Source organism: Vidua macroura, chromosome 25 (genome assembly GCF_024509145.1).
Source record: "Vidua macroura isolate BioBank_ID:100142 chromosome 25, ASM2450914v1, whole genome shotgun sequence".
NCBI classification, from domain to species: domain Eukaryota; kingdom Metazoa; phylum Chordata; class Aves; order Passeriformes; family Viduidae; genus Vidua; species Vidua macroura.
This window is the reverse complement of record NC_071595.1, coordinates 1,359,833-1,384,735: the sequence shown is the minus strand read 5'-3', so window position 1 is coordinate 1,384,735 and position 24,903 is coordinate 1,359,833. Positions and strand designations below refer to the sequence as shown.

Below are 24,903 nucleotides of genomic sequence, written 5' to 3'. Positions count from 1 at the left end.
CACACACATCCAACAGATCTAATGGAATACTCAGCATCCTGTCAGATTTGAGAGATGACATTACAAAGCTCTGCCAGCACGGCAGGCAGGCCGGGCTGTTCCTTTTAAACCACTTCGTGTTGCTCTAAATGAGGATTTAAGCAGACATTTATTTATTTTTAATTTGGAAAACAGTGTTTCAGCAGCAACAACAGAAAAAAAAAAAAAATCTATTCCATGAAGCTCTGTTCTCCTCGTTGGGGGAATTGCTGTTAAATCCAGATCCTGCCTGGATCTCTCCCTCCTGCTGGCATGGTTCAGCAGCAGGATGCTCACAGGGGTTCTTGTTCCTGGAGGTGAAGAGGAGCCCCCTCAAGTGCAACTCTTTGGAAAAATCCCTCTTTTGGCAGCCTGAGCAATGGATCTTTGGGAATCAGAGCTTGCACAAGCACTGGGATTCTCAAGAATTGTCCAGGAGACTCCACAGGTCACGTGGCAGGAGCTAAAAATCCCTTTGGAACCCAAGGGCGTGATCCAGGATGAGGAGTGGGAGATCCAAGATGAGGAGTGGGAGATCCAGGATGAAAAGGGGAAGATCCAAGATGAAAAGGAGAAGATCCAAGATGAGGAATGGAAGATCAGGATGAAGAGTGGAAGATCCAAGATGAAAGGGGGAAGATCCAAGATACGCAGTGGTGCATCCAAGATGAGAAATGGAAGATCCAAGATGAGGAAGGGAAGATCCAAGATGAGAAAGGGAAGATCCAAGAGGAAAAGAGGAAGATTGAAAATGAGGAGGGGAAGATCCAAGATGAGGAGTGGGAGATCCAGGATGAGGAGTGGGAGATAAGGATGAAGAGGGGAAGATCCAGGATGAAAGGGGGAGGATCCAAGATGAGCAGTGGGACATCCAAGATGAGGAAGGGAAGATCCAAGATGAAAAGGGGAAGATTGAAAATGAGGAGGGGAAGATCGTAAATGAGGAAAGGAAGATCCAGGATGAGAAATGGAGGATCCAAGATGAGGAGTGGGAGATCCAGGATGAAGAGGGGAAGATCTGTCCAAACTGAAGCCAAACTGATCTATCCATGGGTAGAACTACAGATCTACCCATGGACAGATCTGTAGATCAAAGCCATGGATGGGGCTGGGAGCACCCTGGGATAGTGGGAGGTCACTGCCCATGGAAGGGGTGGAACGGGATGGGATTTAAACCCCTTCCAAACCATTCCAAGAAACCATGACACCCTCACAAAGCCATTTATGTGTCTCTCGTGACCAGCAGAGAGCTCCTCAGCCCCTCCCTGGAGGAGGCAGCTCTGTCCTGTGCCCGGGCTGGAGCTCATCCCATTTATCTTCCTCCCGGAGGGAAGGGAAGCGGCCGGGGCGGGGAGATCGATAAAAGCTGCAATTATGTGTTGGTAACAATCAGCTCCAGAGCAATTAGGGAGCCAAGTTCTGCCATAAAACATGTGCAGAGAGGGGCAGCAGCAGCCAGGGCAGCATTCCCATCTCTCCAATTCCAGCCCTGCATTTCCAGCCCCTCTGGTGGGAGGGACACCTGAAGTGCTGCCACCTCACCTGATTAAAACACTTCTAGATTACTTTCTTCCACCTTTTTGAGGAGACAGGATGGGGAGGAAATTGTAGAAAAAAATCCTATGCACAGATTTCTCCCAGTCCCTTTGATTTCCTTACATGGGGAATGGGGAAAAATAATTTGCAAAAATCAAGATTCACCTTAATGAAAGGGAAAAGGGAAGGGGGAAACATTTAACTCCCGAGAAGGGAATGAAACGAATTTGCTGTATTCAACAACAACAACAACAAAAAACCCTCTCCACAGCCTGATTGCATCTAACCTTGCTTTTACATTCCTAAAGTGATTTCCAAATGAGGGCACGGATTAGGGAGAGCGGAGAGGGAACAGACAGAGAAGGTGTTCTGCAAAATTCAGGATCAATTTAAACAAGCTGGAAGGGAAATTGTTTTCTTATAGATTATCAGCAAAGCCAGACCCCGTCCCAGAGGACACAGGGGGTTCATAAATGATGTACAGACACGTCTTTGGAAAACAGACAGCAAATTAGAGCCACCCTAAATCCTCCCTTGTTCTCCTGGCCGATCCTGATTCAGCTCTCCTGATGAAAAATGCATTTCAGCTGCTGTGCTTCCCGTGGAATTACATGGCCTGTTTTGTAGGGATTTATCTCCAGTGAAATATTTATGTCCAGGCCAGGTTGTGGAAAGGGTTACAGGGAGGTTTTTAAAGTATCAGCATCTCCTGTCCTAGAGATCTCACTGCCTGCAGACACCTTCCCTTCATCCCTGGGAATCTTCACTGCTTGGCTGCTGGTTTTGCTGGTTTTTTTTTAAGCATTGAAAGGCAGAAAGAAGCTGCCAAACACCACAAAAACCAGCAGGAAAAACGAGGGCAGGTCCCCTCTGGCAGCTGGGCCGAGGTCCTGCCCCGATTCCAGCTCAGGAACGGGGAGTTCAGTTCATTCTCAAAACTCTCAATCCCCAGCTCACTCCCTCTGCCAACGCCGTGCACGAGACCAGAACCCCCCGATATTTATCTGATCCAGGGGAATTAGAACATTCATCCTGACTTTGCTATGGAGGGAGAAAGGCTGACTCAGACAGGTGCTTTGGAGAAAGCTGCAATGCTGACAGCCAGGGAAAAGGCATCCAAAGGGAAGCTGCTTTTTCCAGGTGTTTGTGCTGCACAGCAACAACAAAAGGTTGTTTTGGTTTTTTTTTTCCTTGCAGTTTAAAGTCATTTATAGGCTCAAGGAAAGCAGGAAAGTCAAATAATGATGTGGTTTGTGTGTTGAGGCCATGACAGCACTGCTAGGAACAACCTGGGAACGTCCAAAAGGGGCAGCTTTGTGGATTTATCCAAGGAAAAATCTCCCTTTCCCTTGACTCCTCTCTAGAGGTTTTTCCCAGCAAAAGCCTCTTGAGAGCAAACCTGCAGAGCTCCCCTGAGCCCAGCCTTGGAGGGGACTCAAAGCCATTCCTGCTCCTTCCCTGCTTCGCCTCCCCTCTCCTGGATCCTGCCTCCAGAGCCAGCTGCACCCACAGCCTCCTTCAAAGCCATCACAGGGAGTGGTGGGAACACTTCCAGGGAATCCACTCGATCCATTCTGGTCCCACCAGGAGCTGCATCTTCACTGCCAAAGGATCTCATCACCTGAACATCCCCATCCTGAAATCTTTATCCCAGTCCTGAATTCTCCCCTGTGAGGGTGGGGAGAGGCTGAAATGGATTTCCCAGAGAAGCCCCTGGATCCCTGGGAGTGTCCAAGGCCAGGCTGGAGGGGACTTGGAGCACCCTGGGACAGTGGAGGTGTCACTGGATGGGTTCTAAGGTCCCTCCCAACCCAGACCAGTTTGGGTTTTTCTGTGAAACCCACTATAGTAAAAATGTGGTGAACCCCAGTGGGTAAGAAATGCTGATGTCTGCTCCAGAGCAGGAGGCTGAAGGACAGCTTTATTAAAACTATACTATATTCCATTAATATACTATTTAAAGAGATACTATCCCATTCTACATACTCACTTCTTACTCACCTCTCTAACTAACTCAAACTGGGACTCTGCTGAGAGCCCAGCACAGCTGGATCCCACTGGGCACTGACCCCAAACAGCCTTCACCAGAATCCAGCCCAGCAATCCCTGCAGGTGAACAATCTCCACACCACATTCCACATGGGGGAAACAAAGGGGCAGAGATAAAGATTGTTTTCTCTTCTTCTCTCTGTGCTTCTCCTGAGAGACAGAATTGTGTCTCTGTGTCCAGAGAGTGGGAATGTCACAGCCCACGCTTTGGGGGATTCCAGGTGGAAAATGAACAGCAGCAGGACCATGCAGGGAGGCAGCTGGGCATTCCTGGCAAAGCTGGGGTGGGTGAGGCCAGGCAAGGGCATTTATTTCTCTCTCCTTACCTTGGTACTGGGCACTGAAGCCCTTCTGCCTGTGGTTGCCATCGGAGGTGAAGTGCAGCCGCAGCCAGTTTTTACTGCTGATCACAGGGGCAGGCAAATTCATCCCAGTGAACCTGCAAGAGAGCAAGGAGCACAGCCACGTCAGGAGCTGGGAGTGGCACCCCAAACCCGGCTCTCCAGGACTCCTCCTCCCCCAGGAGCTTGGGAACTCCTCTGTGGGTTCCACACAGCCAAGGAGAGCACCCTCCCCACTCCAGGGCTCTTTCCAGCCCCACATTCCTGCTGGGATTCGCATCTGAGAGCTCCATGTTTGTAATTACAGAGGTTCTCATTCCTTTTTCCTAAGGCACAGAACATTTCCAAGCTTATTCAGTTCTTCTCTTCACATTTGGTTAACCTCATCACAAAAACCTCTTTATTTTAACTCAGGAAGGGAAAGGATGGCAAGAACCTCTTTATTTTTTATTTTCTTTATGACCAATCCCAACCTGAGGAAGATTCCAGCCAGCAACAGAGGTGGGAAGCTCCAGAGCCCAGCAGCAGCCCTTCAAATCCGTTCATTTTATTTCCTTTTAAAATATGATGATGTTTGCTTCATTTAAGTCCAGGTCACAATTCCTGGCTGAGTTTTGTCCCAAACCAAGTTTTAGACTGGAACACTTCAGCTCAGACTGAGGTCCACAATGGTGACATTCACCACTGGGGACACCAATGCTCCCTCTGTTCCGGTTAATGAAAGTTAATTATTTTAATCCCCAATTATCACTTATTTTAAAATTACTGCGATTTCAACACCCATTATTGGCATTCCAACACCTTTCACTGGCATCCAACACCTTTTATTGCCATCCCAACACCCATTTTTGGCCTCCCAACATCCATTTTTGACATTCCAACACCCCCTGCTTTTTTTAATGAAGGCAAAAAGATCCTGTGAATCTGTTCCACCCGGAGAGTAATTCACATTTGATTATTAAACATTTTTTAGCAGCAGGTCTGACAGCCCACGGAGCACCTGAAGAGTCCTTCAGTCACCCAGCCCATCCAGAGGTGACCTCAGCTCCTCCAAGTGGGAGCCAGGCTGGAATTGGCAGCGTTAATTAATGGCAGAGGGGCTGCCCTGTGCTCCCAGCCTGTTAATGAGCTGGCAGGGTGATTAGTGCATAACTAAAGCATCTCTGCCACCTACAGTACAATCCAAACCCTGGATTATCCCGTGCCTGGATCCTGCGGGGCTCTGAGAGGATTTAAAGCTGGGCTTTAGGGTTGTTCCCAATCATTTCTCCATGGATTGTCTCCATCCCTGTTCCCCAGCCCTTCCAGGAGGACGAGGTGGAGTAGAAATGGATCCTCTGTGGCTTTTTGCCATCCTTGGGGAACTCAAAGGCAGCTGAACCCATTGAATTGGAAACTTTCTCAAAGAACCGAGTTCAAACAAACAGATTTGAGGCCGAGACCAAACATGGGATGCCTCAAACCCATCCTGAGGAAGTTCCCCTGGCTGGTTGTTATGACAACACCCTTAAATTAATGCTCTCACCCCCCCAAGGGCCACTTCATTGTTCATTCTGCAGCAGCAAACCCCTCAGAAATAATCTTTAGCTCTGCAGAGCCAAATCTCCCTTTCACAGCTGTAATTCAATTGCCTGAGATAAAAAATAGACACCAATGAACCAAAGCTGCCTGAATGAGGCCCAGCTTCTCCTGTCCCCCATCCCTGCTTTTGGTTTTGATCAGCACATCCTTGAAGGGTGGATATTGGAAATGCAGGTGAACCCGGGGGCAGAAATGCTGATGTGTGACTGCAGCTCAGAAGGCTGAATGGTTTCTTTATTATAACTATGCTATCATACATTAATATACTATTTAAAGGAGATACTAAAACTACAAACCTACTTTTCTAACTACCAAATCTAACTACTCACAACTCGTGACCCTCTCTAGAGATTGGATTGGGTTGGATTGGATTGGATTGGATTGGATTGGATTGGATTGGATTGGGTTGGATTGGATTGGATTGGGTTGGGTTGGATTGGATTGGATTGGATTGGATTGGATTGGGTTGGATTGGATTGGATTGGATTGGATTGGATTGGATTGGATTGGATTGGGTTGGATTGGATTGGGTTGGGTTGGATTGGATTAGATTGGATTGGATTGGATTGGATTGGATTGGGTTGGATTGGAGTGGATTGGGTTGGATTGGGTTGGATTGGATTGGGTTGGATTGGGTTGGGTTGGATTGGGTTGGATTGGGTTGGATTGGATTGGATTGGATTGGATTGGGTTGGGTTGGGTTGGGTTGGATTGGATTGGATTGGCCACCAGCCCCAAACAATCCTCACCAGAATCCAACCAAGCATCACCCCAGGTAAACAATTCTCCAAACACATTCCACATGGGAAAAACAAGGAGCAGAAATAGAAATTTTCTCTTTCTTTCCTCTGTGGTCCTCTATGAAAAATCCTGAGAGAGAGAAGAATGTGCCACAGCCACAGGTGGATTCATCCCAAACCTGGGATGTTTTTCCCTAGTGTGACACCGAAGCCTCCACATTAAACACAATTCCTTTATTCAAAACAGGGAGGGGTTAATGCCATCAAAACTCCTCTTTTTGAGAAAAAGCACTGAAGTGAGCCCTTCTCAACTCTTTTATTTCTTTCCTTGCTCTCTCACTTCCCACTGAATCCAGGCATTAAATATTTATCCCATTCCCTCCCCTGGCACAATTAGTATGGCTGTACACGGCTGGCACTGATTACTCTGCATTCACGTCCCATTACCTATTTACAATCCCAATTCCTGCTTTAATTTGTTTCCACGCAGAGAGGAAGAAAAGGAAGGGGGAAAAAAAAATCAATAAAGTGTCACAAAGTGAGGCAGAAGCACTGGAGGAGCAGGAGGAGATGTTTGCACACGGATTTTGAGCGCCCTGAAATTTGATGATCACCAATTTGGCCATTAGTTCTTCTTAAATGGACCCAAATACAATGAGAATTCCTGGTGTGGATGCTGCAAACCCAGTGCAGGAGTCAAAGTCATGGCTGAAGGCAGGAATCCCATCTGAAATCCTGTTATTCCAAGTGAAATATGTGGAGATGATGGATTTAAACATGAATTTGAAGGCACCCTGGTTTCCTGGTGCTGCCCAGAATCAGGGTGCAGTCAAACACCAGCTCCAAATAAAAGCAAAGGACATCACTGGGGATGTTTTATCTTCTTTTTTTTTTCCTCCTTGAACTGCTTTAGTTGATTTATTTAACCTCTCTGCTCATTTAATCTCTGTTTTGACACCCCCTTGGATCTCTGCTGATAATCCCTAACATCAGCCAGGCTGGGTCCTGGCTCCTCACAACACAAATTTTGGGTGAATCTCCCTGAAATTTCATCTTCCTGGAGCTCAAATCCACTTTTTCCTTCCCTGGCTGTGTTTAACCCAAAGTGAGACCCACTGGAGTGGCTGGGAGGAGGAGGAGGAGGAGGAGGAGGAGGGGAGGCCCCAGCAGCTTTTCCATGGATGGAGGAGTCAAAGCTGGCAGTCATCACAAAATCCAAGGAGAAGAACACACCTGGATCATCCCTGGAAGTGCTCCAGGACAGGTTGGAGCAGCTGGGATAATGGAAGGTGTCCCTGCCCATGGATGAGGTGGCACTGGTTGGGATTGAGGCCCTTCCCAACCCAAACCATTCTGGAATTCCACGATCCACAACTGGATTCGGCGCTGTGGACGCTCAGTTCAGCCAGAATTGTTGAGGGCACAGAACTGAGCCCAGCCCAAATTTCACTCTGAGCTCCATCCCCAGCCCAGCCAGAGCCTCCTTTTCCCCTCCCAGCCTTTATTCCACTGAAATCCTGCCAATTCTGACTCATTTCCCTCTCACTACAACTCAGGGACGCCTCTCAGCAGCTCTTCATCTCCCTGTGTATTATTATTCACTTCACCTGTATTTTTAACTTTTCATCCAAACCTCTCCTCAAATTATCAGGAGAGCTGTACCATTAATTCTGAACATCTTATTTGAGCTTGTCTGCTCTCTTAAACAAAATATGCTTAAGCACCTCTAGACCTCATTTCTGGCTCGCAGGAGACTTCTCCTCACCCTGGACTTCTACAAGGAAAAGGAGCCATGAGATCAGTTCTTGTTCCTCCTTCCGTGCTGCAGGGATGGCAGGAGCACTCCTGCACCTTCCCCCTGCTCCCGAGCCTCAGCGAGGGCAGGGACAGATCCCACATCACCCCACACACCTCGGGAAGCAGCAGCTCGGCACGTGGAAGTCCTCTGCTCCTAGGGAATTCTGCCAGGAACCACCCTGCAAACAAGGCAGAGGAACCTCTGGCAGCACTCAGGGATTGCCCTTGCAAGGATGTGCCCCTCCAGGCCTCCCAGCCCCCTCCTTCCCTGGAATGTTTTAAGGCTGCAATTCCCCACTGGGAGGTTTTTAAGACCCATCTTTACCCCAAGGACAGATTTCAACAAGTTTTTTTCCTGCAGGAGGAGCAGTGCACTCCTCATTTCCCAAAAAAAGAATGGGAGTTTCCTTAAGGGCAGGTTATTTCCAGGTGGGAGTGTGGAAAACTTCCTGGCATGTTCACACCACCACCCCCTGCAGGCTCCAGGGAATCTGCTGGCACCAGATCCTGATGGAAGGGACAGAACAGGAGAGGTTTGCTCCAAATCCAATCCAAAAATGCCACCAGGGCTGACCCAGAACCCTTGGACTGGAAATGAAGGAATCCTCCTGGTCTGGGCTTTGGCTCAGCCTTAATCCCAGGGCGCAGCCTAAGGGAAAACCCTTCTGGAGCAACTTTTGGCCACCACCCCTTCTTGTTTCTACTCCCAGAAATGATAACAGACTTCAGCCTCATCTCCATGAGCAACAAATCACCCCCAGAGCTTCCACTCCCAGGGATCCCTGTCCTGGCTCCTTCCAGAACCTTCTGCTGGAAGGGAAATCCCATTAATTTATTCTCCACTTCCCTTTTCCTTCCTCTTTCCTTGCATTCCCTCAAAAGGTAAAAGTGTTTCCAAGCAGCAGCAAAACTTCCATCACCTTTAACTCCTGCCCTCAGATAAATTTGCTGGCTAGGATCAAATCTTTTTTTTTTTTTCCCCCAAGGAACTTTTACACTGGAGTTCTTAATTCTTCATTTTTTTTTTTTTTTTTTAATGTGGCATTTTCCCAGCTCATCTCTGCAGGAGCATAAACCAAATCCTTGGCTGATTTGGGGTGATGGAGCTCAACTGGAAACAGAGCCAAACTAATTTCAACTGTCCAGGGTGCCTGATAATCTCATTTTTCTGCGATTTTCCTTCACCTCTGAAATGTTTCAAAATTATCTCAGGCTGAATTCTCCTGGATCTCTGTTCTGGATTAATTTCACTTTAATGAGAAGTGATTCAATGGTCCACAGGCATTTGTGGAACTGTCACAGCTGAGCAACCCAACAGGTGGAAGTGTCTCTGAGGGGTTTTTATTACATTTAGCAGTGATTTATGCACAAACCCACCCACTGTGGATTAGTTTTTCTTGGATTTCATGGATATTTGACACATTTACACACACAGGCAATGGATCTCCACGTTAGATACAAAAAGAGCAGCGAGCTCATCTTGGGGGCAAATATTTCCCAGCCATTCATAAAATTTAGATTTTTATTTTTAGAGTGAAAAGCTCTTTAACCCAAAGGCCCAACTTCCCACGGAGCAAAATGCAGCTGGTGCAGAAAGATGATTGTAAAGCACTGAGCTGGCCACCAGCACAGAAATATTCCCAGTTTTCACCCTGATGAAGCTAAAAATCTCATCAGAGCTTTGAGTGCAGGACATCCCAGAGGTCAAACAAAAGGTTTCAACTTCAAAGCCACGTCTGGAAAAATGTGAAATATTTCAGAATAGACACAGGCAGTGCCAAGCCTGGAGGAGAGGGAGTTCCTGCCAGGACCCAGCTTTGTTCTTGATTTGTTCTTGTTCATTCAGGTTGGACATGAGGAGGTTGGAAATTTCCAGGAGGAATTTCCTCATGGAAAGAGTGCTCAGGCCTTTTTTTTTTGGGAAATGAGGAGTGCACTGCTCCTCCTGCAGGAAAAAAAAACTTATTGAAATCTGTCCTTGGGGTTAAGATGGGTCTTAAAAACCTCCCAGTGGGGAATTGCAGCCTTAAAACATTCCAGGGAAGGAGGGGGCTGGGAGGCCTGGAGGGGGCACATCCTTGCAAGGGCAATCCCTGAGTGCTGCCAGAGGTTCCTCTGCCTTGTTTGCAGGGTGGTTCCTGGCAGAATTCCCTAGGAGCAGAGGACTTCCACGTGCCGAGCTGCTGCTTCCCGAGGTGTGTGGGGTGATGTGGGATCTGTCCCTGCCCTCGCTGAGGCTCGGGAGCAGGGGGAAGGTGCAGGAGTGCTCCTGCCATCCCTGCAGCACGGAAGGAGGAACAAGAACTGATCTGATGGCTCCTTTTCCTTGTAGAAGTCCAGGGTGAGGAGAAGTCTCCTGCGAGCCAGAAATGAGGTCTAGAGGTGCTGAAGTACATTTTGTTTAGGAGAGCAGACAAGCTCAAATCAGATGCTCATTAATGAATTAATGGCACAATACAAGGTCAGGCCTTGGAAGTGCCCAGGGAGGTTTGGAGCTCCCATCCCTGGAGGGGTCCAGGGCAGGCCTGGATGTGGCTGGGGACAAGAACTGGTGACACTTTGGGCTGGGTGACCTTGGAGTGCTTTTCCAGCCTCAGTTTTCCTGGAAAGGAAAACAGGCTCTTCCTCCTCCTGTGCCAGTGCTGCAGCCACAGGGAGACCTTTGAGCTCCAGGCAAATGGGGGCAGAAAGGGCTCCTCGGAATTAAAATAATCAACTAATGAACCCCACCCTCGCTGCTAATTACCCAAATGAAAAGAAGCCAAGTGACAGAACCAAAGCACTTCCCACACACTCCCACCCTGAAACCAGAGCTTGGTTCCAGTCACACCAGAGCGAGGTGACAAAACACGATTTTATCTATTCCATTCAGAGCCAGCCACCCCTAATTCAGCACAACAGTATTGCAAATGCAGGTGAACCTGGTGGGAAGAAATGCTGATGTGTGACTGCAGCTCAGAAGGCTGAATGATTTCTTTATTATAACTATGCTAAAATACATGAATATACTATTTAAAGGAGATACTAAAACTACAAACCTACTGTTCTAACTACCAAATCTAACTCACAACTCGTGACCCTCTCCAGAGATTAGATTGGATTGGATTGGATTGGATTGGATTGGATTGGATTGGATTGGGTTGGATTGGGTTGGATTGGATTGGATTGGATTGGATTGGATTGGGTTGGATTGGACTGGATTGGATTGGGTTGGATTGGATTGGATTGGATTGGGTTGGGTTGGGTTGGATTGGATTGGATTGGATTGGGTTGGATTGGGTTGGGTTGGATTGGATTGGATTGGGTTGGACTGGATTGGATTGGGTTGGATTGGATTGGGTTGGGTTGGATTGGGTTGGATTGGATTGGATTGGGTTGGATTGGATTGGATTGGATTGGATTGGATTGGATTGGATTGGGTTGGATTGGATTGGATTGGATTGGATTGGATTGGGTTGGATTGGATTGGGTTGGATTGGGTTGGGTTGGGTTGGATTGGGTTGGGTTGGATTGGATTGGGTTGGATTGGATTGGGTTGGATTGGGTTGGATTGGTTTGGGCTGGATTGGCCACCAGCCCCAAACAATCCTCACCAGAATCCAACCAAGCATCACCCCAGGTAAACAATTCTCCAAGCACATTCCACATGGGAAAAACAAGGACCAGAAATAGAAATTTTCTCTTTCTTTCCTCTGTGCTCCTCTCTGAAAAAATCCTGAGAGAGAGAAGAATGTGCCTGCCACACAACAGAATGCAACTGAGGCTCTCTAACGCTGCATTGCAAATCCTCCCCACCCCAAAAAAAAACAAAAACAAAAACAAAAAACCTGCTACAGCTTTATTAGAATTTCCGCTGAAGCCTGGATATCGGAGCTGCAGAGATTGTTTTCCCCGGGCAGGCAGGGGGAGATGCGCTGATAAGGAGCCGGGCTGTGTTTATCAGCAGATAAATAACAACCAGCCCTCCGCGCAGGGCAGCCCAACTCCCGGCGTTGCCACCCTAACAATGCACTTAAATGCCATTAAAGCTGGAGTTTTAGTGCCGAACGAGCCTGGGGAGGCAGGGAAGGGGGGGATGTTTCAGCCCACTAAAATCTGCAGAGGGAGCCCAAGGAGCTGCAAGGGAAATTTTGGAGCTGCTTTTCCAGCTCGCCGGGCACAGAAGTTGCTCCCTTTGGGGAGCGGAGCACAATCAGGTCAGCTCAGCTGCGCTCCCAGACACGCAGGAGGGGCTGAGCTGATCCCGGCTGCCTCCAGGATGTCACATTAATAATGGAAGAGGCTCGCTGGAAGTGACAAACTCGCTGGAAGTGACCCTGCTTGGTGGCAGCTCTGTCGGATTAAGCCCTTTTCTGACCTAGAGGTGGGGCAACTGAGAGGCGTTTTAAAAACTTTTATTCCATTTTCAGTCTCATTTAAAAAGTAAGATGGTACAAATGTTACAATTCACACTATCACATTCAAAACCCAACTATTTCCTAATTACAATACACTGCAAGTATTTCTTAACCTATCAGCTTTCACCACACCGTGCTGCAAATACCTTAAAACCAATCATCTAAAATTACCCTTCATAAATCCTAATACAACACATCTTTTATAATTCCATTTCTCCAAAATATCTAGCCTTTTTTACAAGACCATCCTTTAAAACTCGTTTCTAATTCAATTTCTCTCTCGACAACATCTATCCTGTTCTATAACATTTCTAAACTCCGCGTTTACAGACAAATACACACTGTGTGAGTGAACCTTCTGTCAGGTTTTAAGTATTTTTTACAAATCCATTCCCCACCAGGGTCACACCAGGCGTGGGTTCAGCCCTGTCCTGTTCTCTCCTCCAGCCTGTCCCTCCTGCAGCTCTGCTCCTGCCAGGCATCGATGTTGGTAGGAAAAGGGTTTTAAAATCATGGGGATTTGGGGAGTCAGAAGGAAATTTAGGCTTAGTAGACCCTGGAAAATACCCTGGGAAAGTCTAGACCTTGTGCTTGCTAGAACTGCACCTGCGTAACCAGGATGTGATAAATGATATAATTGTTAGATGTGATTGTTTAGTAATTAAATATAATTACTGGTTAATCATAAGGATAATCATGAGAAACTGTGGTCAGGGGCTTGAGAAAAGATCATGAGAAATTCATGCTTGAATAAGGTCAATGTATAGAATAGAACGTTATAAGTTTAATAATTAATATGTAAGTTATATACGGATAGAATATAAAATACGTTCAGCTCGAGAGCCATGTGGGAGTCAGATTTGGGTCTGCACCCCTGATTCCCAGAGCTCTTCAATTAAAGCACCTGCACAGAATGATGTCCCATGATGATGTGTGCTCCTGAACGTTAACAATGTGACATTAAACAAAAATTGTTTCCACCCTCCTCTGCTCAGTCCCCAGCACCTGGGAGAAGGAGTTTTCCCAAGCAGCCCACATTTCCAGAGCCAGCATTCAGCTTTTCCACCACAAGCCCCTCACAAAAAGGCATCATTTAACTGGAAAATCGATGGGAAAATATTCCAGCAGCAGCAGCGGAGGCGTCACTGCCAGGGCTTCGATGCCAGGTGTGGACAGAGCAGGGATGTGCCCTTGGAATTGCATCCACACAACCCTGGCACACGGCGCAGGAATCCCTCCCATCAAAAGTGCCACTGTATAAACCAGGAATAATTAAAAGCCCCCCGAGGTGGCTGCAGGGCCAGTGGGAGGCAAAGAAATCATTCCACTCCTCTCCAAGGTCATCCAAGTGAGTGAGACCTCCCTGAAGATTCCCCGAGCTGAAATCTCCATGTCCTGGGTGTTGGAACTCCAGAAAAAGAGAGAGGGAGATCAAACACTGGGAAAGCTACAAAAGGCAGGAAATCCAGCGTTCAGTCAAACACTGGAACAGATTCAAAAGGAGCAGAAGGGAGGAGGAAAAGCTGCAGATAAGGATTGTCTCACACGGGGACATGTTCACCTTATTAATTCCTGATCCCGCTCTCCTCCGAGCAAGGTGCTCAGCACTGGGCAGGAATGAAACAAAAGCTGGGCACCGTTCCCAGAAAAACTGGAAATCTTCCCCGGCAGGGCTCTGTGGTCACCCAAGGGCCCGTGGCACCGAGGGGACGTGGCCAAGGTGCCAGAGCTGGCACGGCCCCGAGCCCCGAGCTGGCCTCCTCTCAGCTCCAATCTGCTGCACGGTCCAGACACGCCTGGGGTCACACCTTGCTCTGCAAAAAAATCATCTCCACACGCTGATTCCTCCCTGGTTTCTGCATGGAAAATATTCCTCTCCCCCCCTTTTTTTTTTTTTTTTTTTAGCTTTTTCTTTTTTAGGTTGGTTTTTTTTTTTTTTGCTTGGTTTGGGGTGGCTTTTTTTTTTTTTAAGTTTTGTGTTTTGTTGGTTTTTTATTTGCTTTGGGTTTTTTTTTTGTTGTTGTTGTTGGCTTTTTTGTTTGTTTGGGGTTTTTTTGTGTCTGTTACTAGTGCAGTTTTTTCTCTTCCCTTCCATGCTTACCCTTTCTTCTTCCCTCTATGTTGAATCAGGACTTAACAAAATTAATAATAATTCAGAAGTAATTACATAAATCATATAGAGATATTTGTGTAAATTGAAATATAAATAAATATTTCTTATGTTCACCAGAAAATTATTCTCCAGAAAGTCTTGTGGGGTGTTTTGGGGGCTTTTTTTGTTGCTTTTTTTTTGTTTTTTTTTTTTGGGTTTTTTTTTTGTTTTTCTTGTTGTTTTTTCTGTTTTCCCCCCCCAGGTCCTGCATTTACCCAGAGAGCAGAGACTGGAGGATTAAAGGTGAGCCTTTCAGGAGCTCCTCACAATTTACTCATGTCACCAAGTGCAGCAGCACTCCCAGGTCATCTCTGACCCCTCTCAACCCCAGGGAGCATCAGACACAAAGGCTTCTCCCACCCCAGCTCCTTCCTCCTCCTCCAACCCATGCCTCAACCCTGCCCTTACAAAAATCCGGTTTTTCCCACAAAATCCCAGCATGGTTTGGTTGGAAGGAGCTCAAGAATTATCCAGTCCCACCCCTGCCATGACAAGGGACACCTTCCACCAGAGCAGGGTGCTCAGAGCTCCTTCCCTCCCCTCACAAGGGCAGCGTTGCTGCTGATTTACACTAAAAAAAAAAAAAATAAAAGACAGCAACGACAGAGATTATCTGGGATCACCGAGAGGAATTTTTATGAGGGAGCAAAGCCTGGGTAATGATGATGTTGAAGGAGCAGCCGTTTGCTCTGAATGGTCCCCCTGGTAATTCCTGCAGTGTCTCCACAAGTTTAATACACGGGATTATTGCAGGGAAGTCTCTCAGAAGGAAGCAGATCCTTAACTCGCTTTGACATTGTCATTTTACAGCGCCTTATTCCACGGGAGACCTGCAAAGCAATAAATCCTTCCTCTGCCAGGATGTGGGAGCCCTGTGAGAGGTGCCAGCCACCAGCTAAAGCAACAAATTGTTCAGCTAAATTCTCATTTCTGCCCCGAATTCCACCTTGTCCTCAATGACTCTTCAAGAAAACAAAAAAATAAAAAAAGGAGTCGCTTGCTTAAAGCCTACAGGAAGCTCTGAGATTTCATTCCCTGATAAACTCATGCTGGAGCTTTAATTTAACAGCAGCAGGGACAAGAAAGGTGCTTTCCCGTCACTCCCACTCCATGAAACGATCAGAGAAATAAAACTTTTGTTTTTCCCCTTTTACTCCTTTCCAAACTCATCCTTTCCAACCCAGCTTTGGCTCTTCCTGCCAAGACAAGACATTGTGCAAAGGTGTTTGCAACGTCCTATTTATTTAGGGAGCTACTGAATAACTCCAGCAGGAGAACATAAAACAGGCCTGGCCTTATCATTATGGGTGAATTTTTCAGAAAAATCCATTTCCAATGTGTTTGCTGTTGAGAGAATGGCTGGAATTCACCACAAGTGAAGAAATTGTTGTTTCTGAGGATCAAGTGGCACCTTCTCAGCAGCAAAGTGAGTCCATCCAAACATTCCAGCACCCACCCAACAGCAACTCCTTCAGAGATTCCCTGGGTGAGAGCTCTCAGGAAAGGGAAAAAAAACTCATTTTAAATTCCACCTGCCCCTGTGTTCCCTCCTTCAGGCAGGCAGGAATTCCCAGGTGGGTTTATCAAGTTCCCAGGTGGGTTTATGAAGTTCCCAGTGCTGTTTTGTTCCTCCTTAGACAAAAGATGCCCGATGCACTTTGGCCATTACAAAATGCTCATTAAAATCTCCACACTGTGCACAACTCCTATTTCACACCCCAGACAGGGCACAGCCTGCCAAATCCCAAAAAACTTCCACCTGCCACTGGTAAAACATGGCAAGGAGGCAGAGAATCAGCCAAGGTCACACAGATGGGATCGGAGCAAACTGTGGAGTCCAGAAAAACCCATAAATCTGAGGGGTTTCCAGGAAACTCCATAAACCTGAGGGGTGATTTCACCTCCACAATGCCCCACAAATCCTGGGGAAGCACCTGGAACTCTCTGCTCCACCCAAAGCTGGGAGGAGGGGGTGGGATTTGCTAATTCAGGCGGTTTCACGCTGTCTGCTCCGTATCAATAGGTTTAGCTGGTGGAGTTGGACACAGGAGGAGCAGAGATTTCACTGGCACAAATCCCAGGGCAGCCTCTGCCAGGAACAGCTGCTCCCTGTCTGGGAGAACCAGAGCCATTCTTCTTCCCAAAGTCTTTAGAGAACCAGCAGTAAAGGACTCAGAGCTGAGTGCCAGGAGCTGGGGACAAACCCAGCACGGCCAGGAACACCAGAAAGGGCCTTGGGGAGGAGCATCCTGAGGTTGGGGTGATCATAGGGAGAATGGGACAAACCCAGCACAGCCAGGAACACCAGGAGAGGGCTCTGGGGAGGAGCATCCTGGGGTTGATGGATCCTAAGGAGAATGGGACAAACCCAGCACGGCCAGGAACACCAGGAGAGGTCCCTGGGGAGGAGCATCCTGAGGTTGGGTTGATCATAGGGAGAATGGGACAAACCCGGCATGGCCAGGAACACCAGGAGAGGGCTCTGGGGAGGAGCATCCTGGGGTTGATGGATCCTAAGGAGAATGGGACAAACCCAGCATGGCCAGGAACACCAGGAACACCAGGAGAAGTCCCTGGGGAGGAGCATCCTAGGGTGGGATGGTCACAGGGGGAATGGGACAAACCCAGCATGGCCAGGAACACCAGGAACACCAGGAGAGGGCTTTGGAGAGGAGCATCCTGGGGTTGATGGATCCTAGGGGGAATGGGACAAACCCAGCACGGCCAGGAACACCAGGAGAAGTCCCTGGGGAGCAGCATCCTGGGGTGGGATGGTCACAGGGAGAATGGGACAAACCCAGCAAGGCCAGGAATGCCAGAAGAGGTCCCTGGGGAGGAGCATCCTGAGGTTGGGTTGATCATAGGGAGAATGGGACAAACCCGGCATGGCCAGGAACACCAGGAACACCAGGAGAGGTCCCTGGCAGGAGCATCCTGGGGTGGGATGGTCACAGGGAGAATGGGACAAATCCAGCACGGCCAGGAACACCAGGAACACCAGGAGAGGTCCCTGGGGAGGAGCATCCTGGGGCTGATGGATCCTAAGGAGAATGGGACAAACCCAGCAAGGCCAGGAATGCCAGGAAAGGACCTTGGGGAGGAGCATCCTGAGGCTGGGATGTTTGTAGGGAGAACGTGGCTCTGTCTGCATCTCTCTGGCCACCAACAGAACCTTCTGGAAGCTTCCACCTGAGCACAACCAATCGCTGGTGACAGGCAGGGCAACCTGGGGCAAGGCAAGGACTGAAATCTCCACCAGCTGCTTCCACACTCCCATTCCTTATTCCTTTCTTATTCCCACTCCTCCATCTGCTGCTTCTTCCAGTGCAGTGCTGGGACACAGCACAGGCTGCTCCAGCCCTGGGAGTGCCCCAGGCCAGCCTGGAAAGGATTTGGAGCAATCTGGGATAGTGGAAGATGTCCCTGCCCATGGCAGGGGGGTGAATGAGAAGAATTTTAAGTTCTCTCCCAGCCTAAACCGTTCCAGGATTCTCTGATTCTGTGAAGGGCTGAGAGTTTTGCAGGATACGTGTCAAGGCTGCCTCAGCGCTGCCTTATGTCGGAATTAATTACATCATCCTTAATGAGAATTGAAAATTATTAACTCTGAAGAGCCCTGAGTGCCCCAGAGCTCTTCAGTGGAATCCCAGTGGGAAACCAGTGCTCCCAGGGATGTGGGGGGAAGAGGGCTGGATGGAGTGCCCAGACAGGGTGCTGGGATGCTGCTATGGCTCCAGAAGAGCAGCAGGATCTCCTCCAGGGCAGGAAAATGTGGGATCAGCTGAGAATTCCAAATTCCTGCAGTGCCTGCAGCACCTTCTCCTGGCTGGGAGCTGCCTGTGGCACCTCAGGGGCGAGAGCCAGCAGCAGCTGATGGCCACCAGTTCCTCTGAGCACTGACCAGCCCTCACAGCTCATGGAAATGTTCCTTTTGCTCAGCCAACAGGTCAGATTTCCCTGGATCACAGCAGAATCAGCTCCCACGGAGACCCCGCAATGCCCACCCAGCAATGGAGAAAGGAGCAGGTGCCACATTCCAGCAGGGTTTCATTTATCCAGGAATCACCCCCAGACATCAGCCAGGAGCTGCAGCTGAGCTGTGGGAGTTTCCCCAGCTCCCCAGAACACAGCCCAGCCTCTCCAGGCAGTGATTTTCCCACATCCCAAACCCCTCACTGTCCATTTCCAGCCCTCCCAGACAGGTCCTCGTGGCACTCATTTCCCCAGGTACCAGGTCAGACAAAACCAGCCAGGATTTCCAGGTTTGGTTTCGTTCCAAGGGATAATTTCTATTCTTTTTCTAAAGTCTACATCTCCAAGGATTTCATGTGTACTTCTGAAAGCAGCTGATGACCACACAAAATGTTCATTTTACAGGAGATCCTGCTTTGCCCTTGGAATTCCTTGGAACAAATCCACCCTCACCCAAACCTGGTCTTTCTCCTCCAGTCAGTTTTTCTTTAGTTCAAACAAAAATGGTTATTTTATGGAGCCCTGGACAACTGCAGGTGAAAGTACTGCAGACAGGGCAGCTATAAAAAAACGCTGTTAATATTTGAAGGATTTGAAGGACAATCAACTCAAAAAAAAAGGGAAAAAAACCCCAATTGTTCCAGTTGTCCATCAAACTGTGAGCAGCATCCTGCACCTGCGGGCACAGATCACCCTTCATTATGACAACTCTATCAAAGTGCACTCGAGTCATCTCATATTTGCTGTGTCACAGTTACATTATCAACAAGTACAAGCAGAAATGGATTTTTACAGCCAGGAGATTAAATTACACACCCTCCCCTCGCTGCCTCTCTCATAAAAATCCCCGTTATAAACAGCAGGTGCGTTAGAACACAAATCAAGGCGGTGCTTGGTCTGGTCTGTTGACAAATATTATCCAAATATCAACCCCAAACCTCAGCGGGCAGCAGAGGGAGGTCACCTCCCTATCAAGGAAAAGCAGGCAGTGAATTGCATCCCAACACAGGTGCTCTCAGGAAATATTCCCGGGATCAGCCCTCCTGACCCTTTGTTATCTCACCCGCCCACATCTTAGCTGGGGACTCAGCACTCCCACATTTACACGCAGCTTTTCAAGCCACTCCTCCCAAATCAGCTCCTTATCAGCTCCAGCGTCCCCTGCCCTCGCTCACAGGTGGCTCTGCTGTCCTTTATGTCCCTCCCTGCTCTGGGGGTGCCACCAGAGCCGGGCTCCACCTGAGGAGAGGCTCAGGATAAAGCAGAGGGATGATGGTGACAAGGCCCAAGTGCTGGGAGGTGGTGGCCACCACCTGCTGATGGCACAGAGAGGGATCCTTCACTTCAGCTTTACACCCCCAGCCCAGAGAGGGAGCAGGGACACTCACGAGCCAGCTGTGACCTGGCAAGGTGACGGCCTCGGTGACACCATCGGAGAAGGTGGCAAAATGATTTCATTGGGAATGAAACCCAGAGAGAGCTCTGGGACACCTTCACCAAATAAACACCTTCACCAAATAAACCCACATGCGTGGGATGAATCCCAGAATCCCAGAGTGGGGCAGGGTTAAGGCACCACAGAGGCTCAGCTGGTGCCACCTCAGGGCCATGCCAGGGCACAGGGCACAGTGGGGTGTGCACAGGGCTCTGGAATATCCCCAGCCAGGGAGGATCCACAGCCTCTCTGGGCTCTGCTCCAGTGCCCACAGTGAAGTTCTGCCTCCTGGGCAGGGAATTGCTGGGCTCAGGCCCTGCCCGGGGCTCTGGGGCCATTGCTGGGCCTGGAGCAGAGCTGGGGCTGTGCTGAGCTCCTGACACAGGGACAGACAGGGATGGACAGGGATGGACAGGGATGGACAGGGATGGACAGGGATGGACAGGGACGGACAGGGATGGACAGACAGGGATGGACAGACAGACAGGGATGGACAGGGATGGACAGGGATGGACAGGGACAGACAGGGATGGACAGGGATGGACAGACAGACAGGGATGGACAGGGATGGACAGGGACAGACAGGGATGGACAGGGATGGACAGGGATGGACAGGGACGGACAGACAGACAGGGATGGACAGGGATGGACAGGGATGGACAGGGATGGACAGGGATGGACAGACAGACAGGGATGGACAGGGATGGACAGGGATGGACACACAGACAGGGATGGACAGGGATGGACAGACAGACAGGGATGGACAGGGATGGACAGGGATGGACAGGGACAGACAGGGATGGAGAGGGATGGACAGGGATGGACAGGGATGGACAGGGATGGACAGGGACAGCCAGGGACAGACAGGGATGGACAGACAGACAGGGATGGACAGGGACAGCCAGGGACAGACAGGGATGGACAGGGATGGACAGGGATGGACAGGGACACAACAGGGACACAAAGGGATGGACAGGGACACTCAGGGGTGGACAAGGACAGATAGGGATGGACATGAATGGACAGGGACAGACAGGACAGACAGGGACACAACAGGGATACCCAGGGACAGCCAGGGACACCCAAGGACACCCAGGGTCACAACAGGGTCACCCCCTGAGGAGCCTGAGGGCCCCTCTCAGCACCTCCTCAGCCCCAGCTCCCCCAGCCTTTCCTGCTCCAGGCCCTCCCTCAGCTCCACAGCTCTCCAGGAGCTCCTGGCCCTGCTGTCCCAAGGATCCCAGAGCTGGACAAGCACTCCAGCTGTGCCTCACAGGGCTGACAATTTCTATTTTTAATTCTCACTGAAGCCAACAAGCTAGATCCCAGTCGATCCCACCCACCCCACATGAAGCCACTCCTGCCTTCACTCCTTCCTCAGAGGACAAAAACCCCAGAAATACTCTTGGCTCCCTTCTCCCAGAGGCCCTGGGGTGGTCAATAACAATAAAAATATGCCTGCAGAGCTTTCAGCCTCAAAGCTTGATTTTCCAGGCGCTCTCCTGCCGTTCCTCTGTAATGGCATTTTTTAATGGCCCGGCCGAAGGAACCTAATCTTGCAATTACTCCATTTAATGCCATGTAATGGCTGAGCAGCTTCCTGGGATATGGGAAAGGAGAAGTGTGGTATAATTGCATTAAAGTGGGAAACAGGAGTAACTACTCACACTAAAAAGGATGAGGAATGAAAGGCAACATGGTGTGAATTGTAGAGAAAGGAACGGGGTTTGTGACATGCAGCTGAAGGTCTGGCAGCTTTTGAGAGGCACCATTCCCCTCCTGTCCCTTTCACTTCCCATCAGGACAATAAAGGAGGAAAAGGAGGGAGCTGGGAGCATAAAATCCACAGGGCTTGCAAAGGGGATAAATTGGGTTTGAGGATGGAGTGAGCAGGGCAAGGGCAAGGCACCTCCAGGGAGATTCTCCTGGAGCACGGCAGCATTCCCAGGAGAAGCTGGCAGGACAAGGCCCTGAAGATGGGGAACAACTGCTGAGCAGCCCCAATTCCCAGGACAGAGACCTCCCTGATCCCTGACTTCACAGCATGAAAAAGGAGACTGGGGAAATAAAAAAGAAAAAAAGGGAATAAAGGTTATTGTTGGAAAAACCACCAGGGTGACCCTCAGCGGTGCAGGAGGGATGGCAGGGATGAATTCCTGAGGGGAAGGGCTCCTCACTCCAGCCTGCAAAAGCCAAAAGTCAAGTCTCCCAGGCTCTGGAATTCAGGCACAATGGGGATCCAAGGAATTCTCAAGGAATGGAGTGAAAGGATTCTACCTTAACAGAAAAAAAATAACAAAAGGGGGAAGGACGTGTCCAGTGTGTTCCACATCTTCCAACCCATGCCACGATTCCACGTCCTACTCCCCTTTGCTTTGCACGAGGAAAAAACCACAAAACACACCAAAAAAACCAGCTGAGGCACCAAGACTGGGCTGAAGGGAGCCACCTGAGCTACAGAGGGACCTGCTGGGATTCCAACAGAGCTTCTGAGCTCAGCCCTACACACCTGAGAGCACCTGGCCTGTAATAAATGCAAAAACTCGCCCAAATATCACCAGGTTATAAAATAGAAAAATTTCTATTCACCTCAGGACTTTTAAGGCCCCATCCCCGTGCTGAGACCTTTTCCTGCCACCCTAAATCAGAGGGAAGAGTCCAGGACATGAAGCTTTTAAAAGCTGGATTCACCCTGTATAATTATGAGAACCAACAAAGAAAATGCTGAACCTTCTCCTTTCTTCTGCTCCTGCAGGAATGGGAATCTTCCAGACATTTCAGCTTCTCCCTCCACCAGACTCCACACGGATCCTCCACACCTTCACACGTCTGATCCTTTCAGCTCAGCTCTCAAATGTCAACATTCATTTACCTCTTAATTAACATCATTACGAGCAGTGACATTTTTCTCATCTTCCTGCTTAGGTTTGGTTTTGTTTTTTTTTTTTTTTTTTTTGTTTTTTTTTTTTTTTTCTTTGGTGTGTCCTGATGGTTTCTGTCAAGAGGCTGTTTTCACTTCCAGCTTTTTTTAAAAGTAACAGTAAAAACTTGTTATTTCCAATGAGGAGTTGCTGTGTATTCCAGGGATTGCTCCTGACAAGGAGGGGCTGGGAGCGCTGCTGGAAGCACTCTGGCAACAGCTTTACCTCAACTTTAATTGCAATTCATGGAGAGTCTTCTCCTCCTGTTAATTTTCCTGGCTTGCCTTTGACTTTATTCCTCCTGGCATGGAATTTTCACCCACCTCAGCAAACTGGAGCCAATTCCATCCCTTCATCAACACTCATTACCTAATAGGGCAGTGGCCAAGGTCTGTGAGGGATTTCTGGGCATTTTGGGGGCATTTTGTGGTTGTTTTTTTTGTTGTTTTTTTTCCATGTTGCCTCTTTGGATACAATATTATCTGCTAAACACAAGCTTTGCAAACTCTGCTTTTTCACTGCAAATCCAAACAGGTCCACAAGCAAGGTTTAGTTTCTGCCAGGACTGGAGGCAAAATCTCTCCTTCCTGGTCAGGTCTGGGCAGTCTCAGGACACATCTGGACCCTCTGCTCTGATGAGATCAGGGCACTGAGAAAGTCCCAGCACAGCTACAGGCCTTGATCAGGTTCAGGCAGGAAAATGGACACAAATCCCCCTGGATCACCAATTCCAGGATGTCTTGATGTGTCTCTTCCCAATGATTAAACAAATACCAAGAGCAGCCACAGCCACAGGAAAAGCTCTGCAGTGTCTTAACGTGTCCAAAGCCTGGTTTTCCTGGGCTTTGCTCCCCACAAATGATTTGACCTTAACAATCACCGTTCCACGTGAAAATCCTCCAATAAAAGAGGAAACTGGAGGAATAAAGGTGCTTTATTCTGGTCTCACCCCATAAAAGTGGTGGTGGGTTAAACACAACCCCGTGTTGGAGAAAGGATCGCTGGATGTGTCCCACCCCAGCAGTGCCCCGTGTTTATCCCAGCACTTCTATCCCAGATTTCCCTGGACCTAAATGACCTATTTTGATGGAGTATGTAGGTAATCCAGGGACATGAGCAAACATTGTGCTGAATTCAGATAAATGGCCTCAATTCAAAGTGAATTTTATAAATGACCCAGCCCAAGTGGGACAGCGCTGCCTTTATGTGCATTTCAACACAATGCACCCCTTAAGGCAATTGGGCTGAACAGCATCAATTCCACATTTAAATATAATTCCTGGGGAGGAGCTGGAAAGAACACAGGAGGAAAAAAAAAAAAAAAAAGAAGAAGCTAAATAAACCAAATCAGGGAAAGAGCAAAAGAGTTTTATTTGTAGCTCCTGAACTGTGGGAATTGGGGCGGCTGGAAAGTCTCTTAGGCTGAATTATTGAGATAATAAAGCACCTGCTGAAGGGACCTGTGACTGCTGGAATGAAATTATTTCATTGCCCCAGAATAATCACCAGGGCAGGTTCTCTTTGGAGAGCAAAGGAAACAAGGGAAGGAAGAGATAAATGGAATGCAAATCACTCTCTCCACTCAAAGGGAAAGCAGGGACATGAAAGGAACGAGGCTGGTGGGGCAAACGGAGTTTATTCACCAGGCCGAGGTCACTGGAAAACAACTGGAGTACACACAGCAGGGGAAGTGGGAAGCCAGTTCTGTCCAGGCTGGATTTTGCCATGAGCCTAACGAGTCCTCAGCCCCTCTCTGCCAGGATTACACAAGTCCTAATTGTGCTGGAATTACGCAATTCCAGAGTTATCCGTGTGTAACTCAGGGATGACTCCCGACTTCCAAGGCTTCTGCTCCCCCATCTTTACCTTTCAGAGGGACAAGATCCACAGAGCAGGGGTTGTTTCATAATTCAGAACTTATGCAATCAGCTACATATGAATATTTAACACTACTGGGAACTTCA

At 48.6% G+C, this 24,903-nt stretch overlaps 1 protein-coding gene across 1 annotated transcript in view; it reads right to left on the bottom strand.

Annotated features, from left to right (window-relative positions):
* Positions 1-24,903, bottom strand: part of CSMD2 (CUB and Sushi multiple domains 2) — a 308,910-nt gene that overhangs the window by 146,943 nt on the left and 137,064 nt on the right. Inside the window, exon 7 of the mRNA XM_053998582.1 lies at positions 3,930-4,042. Within this exon, the coding sequence (XP_053854557.1) occupies positions 3,930-4,042 (113 nt within the window). The remainder of the gene's footprint in view (positions 1-3,929; positions 4,043-24,903) is intronic.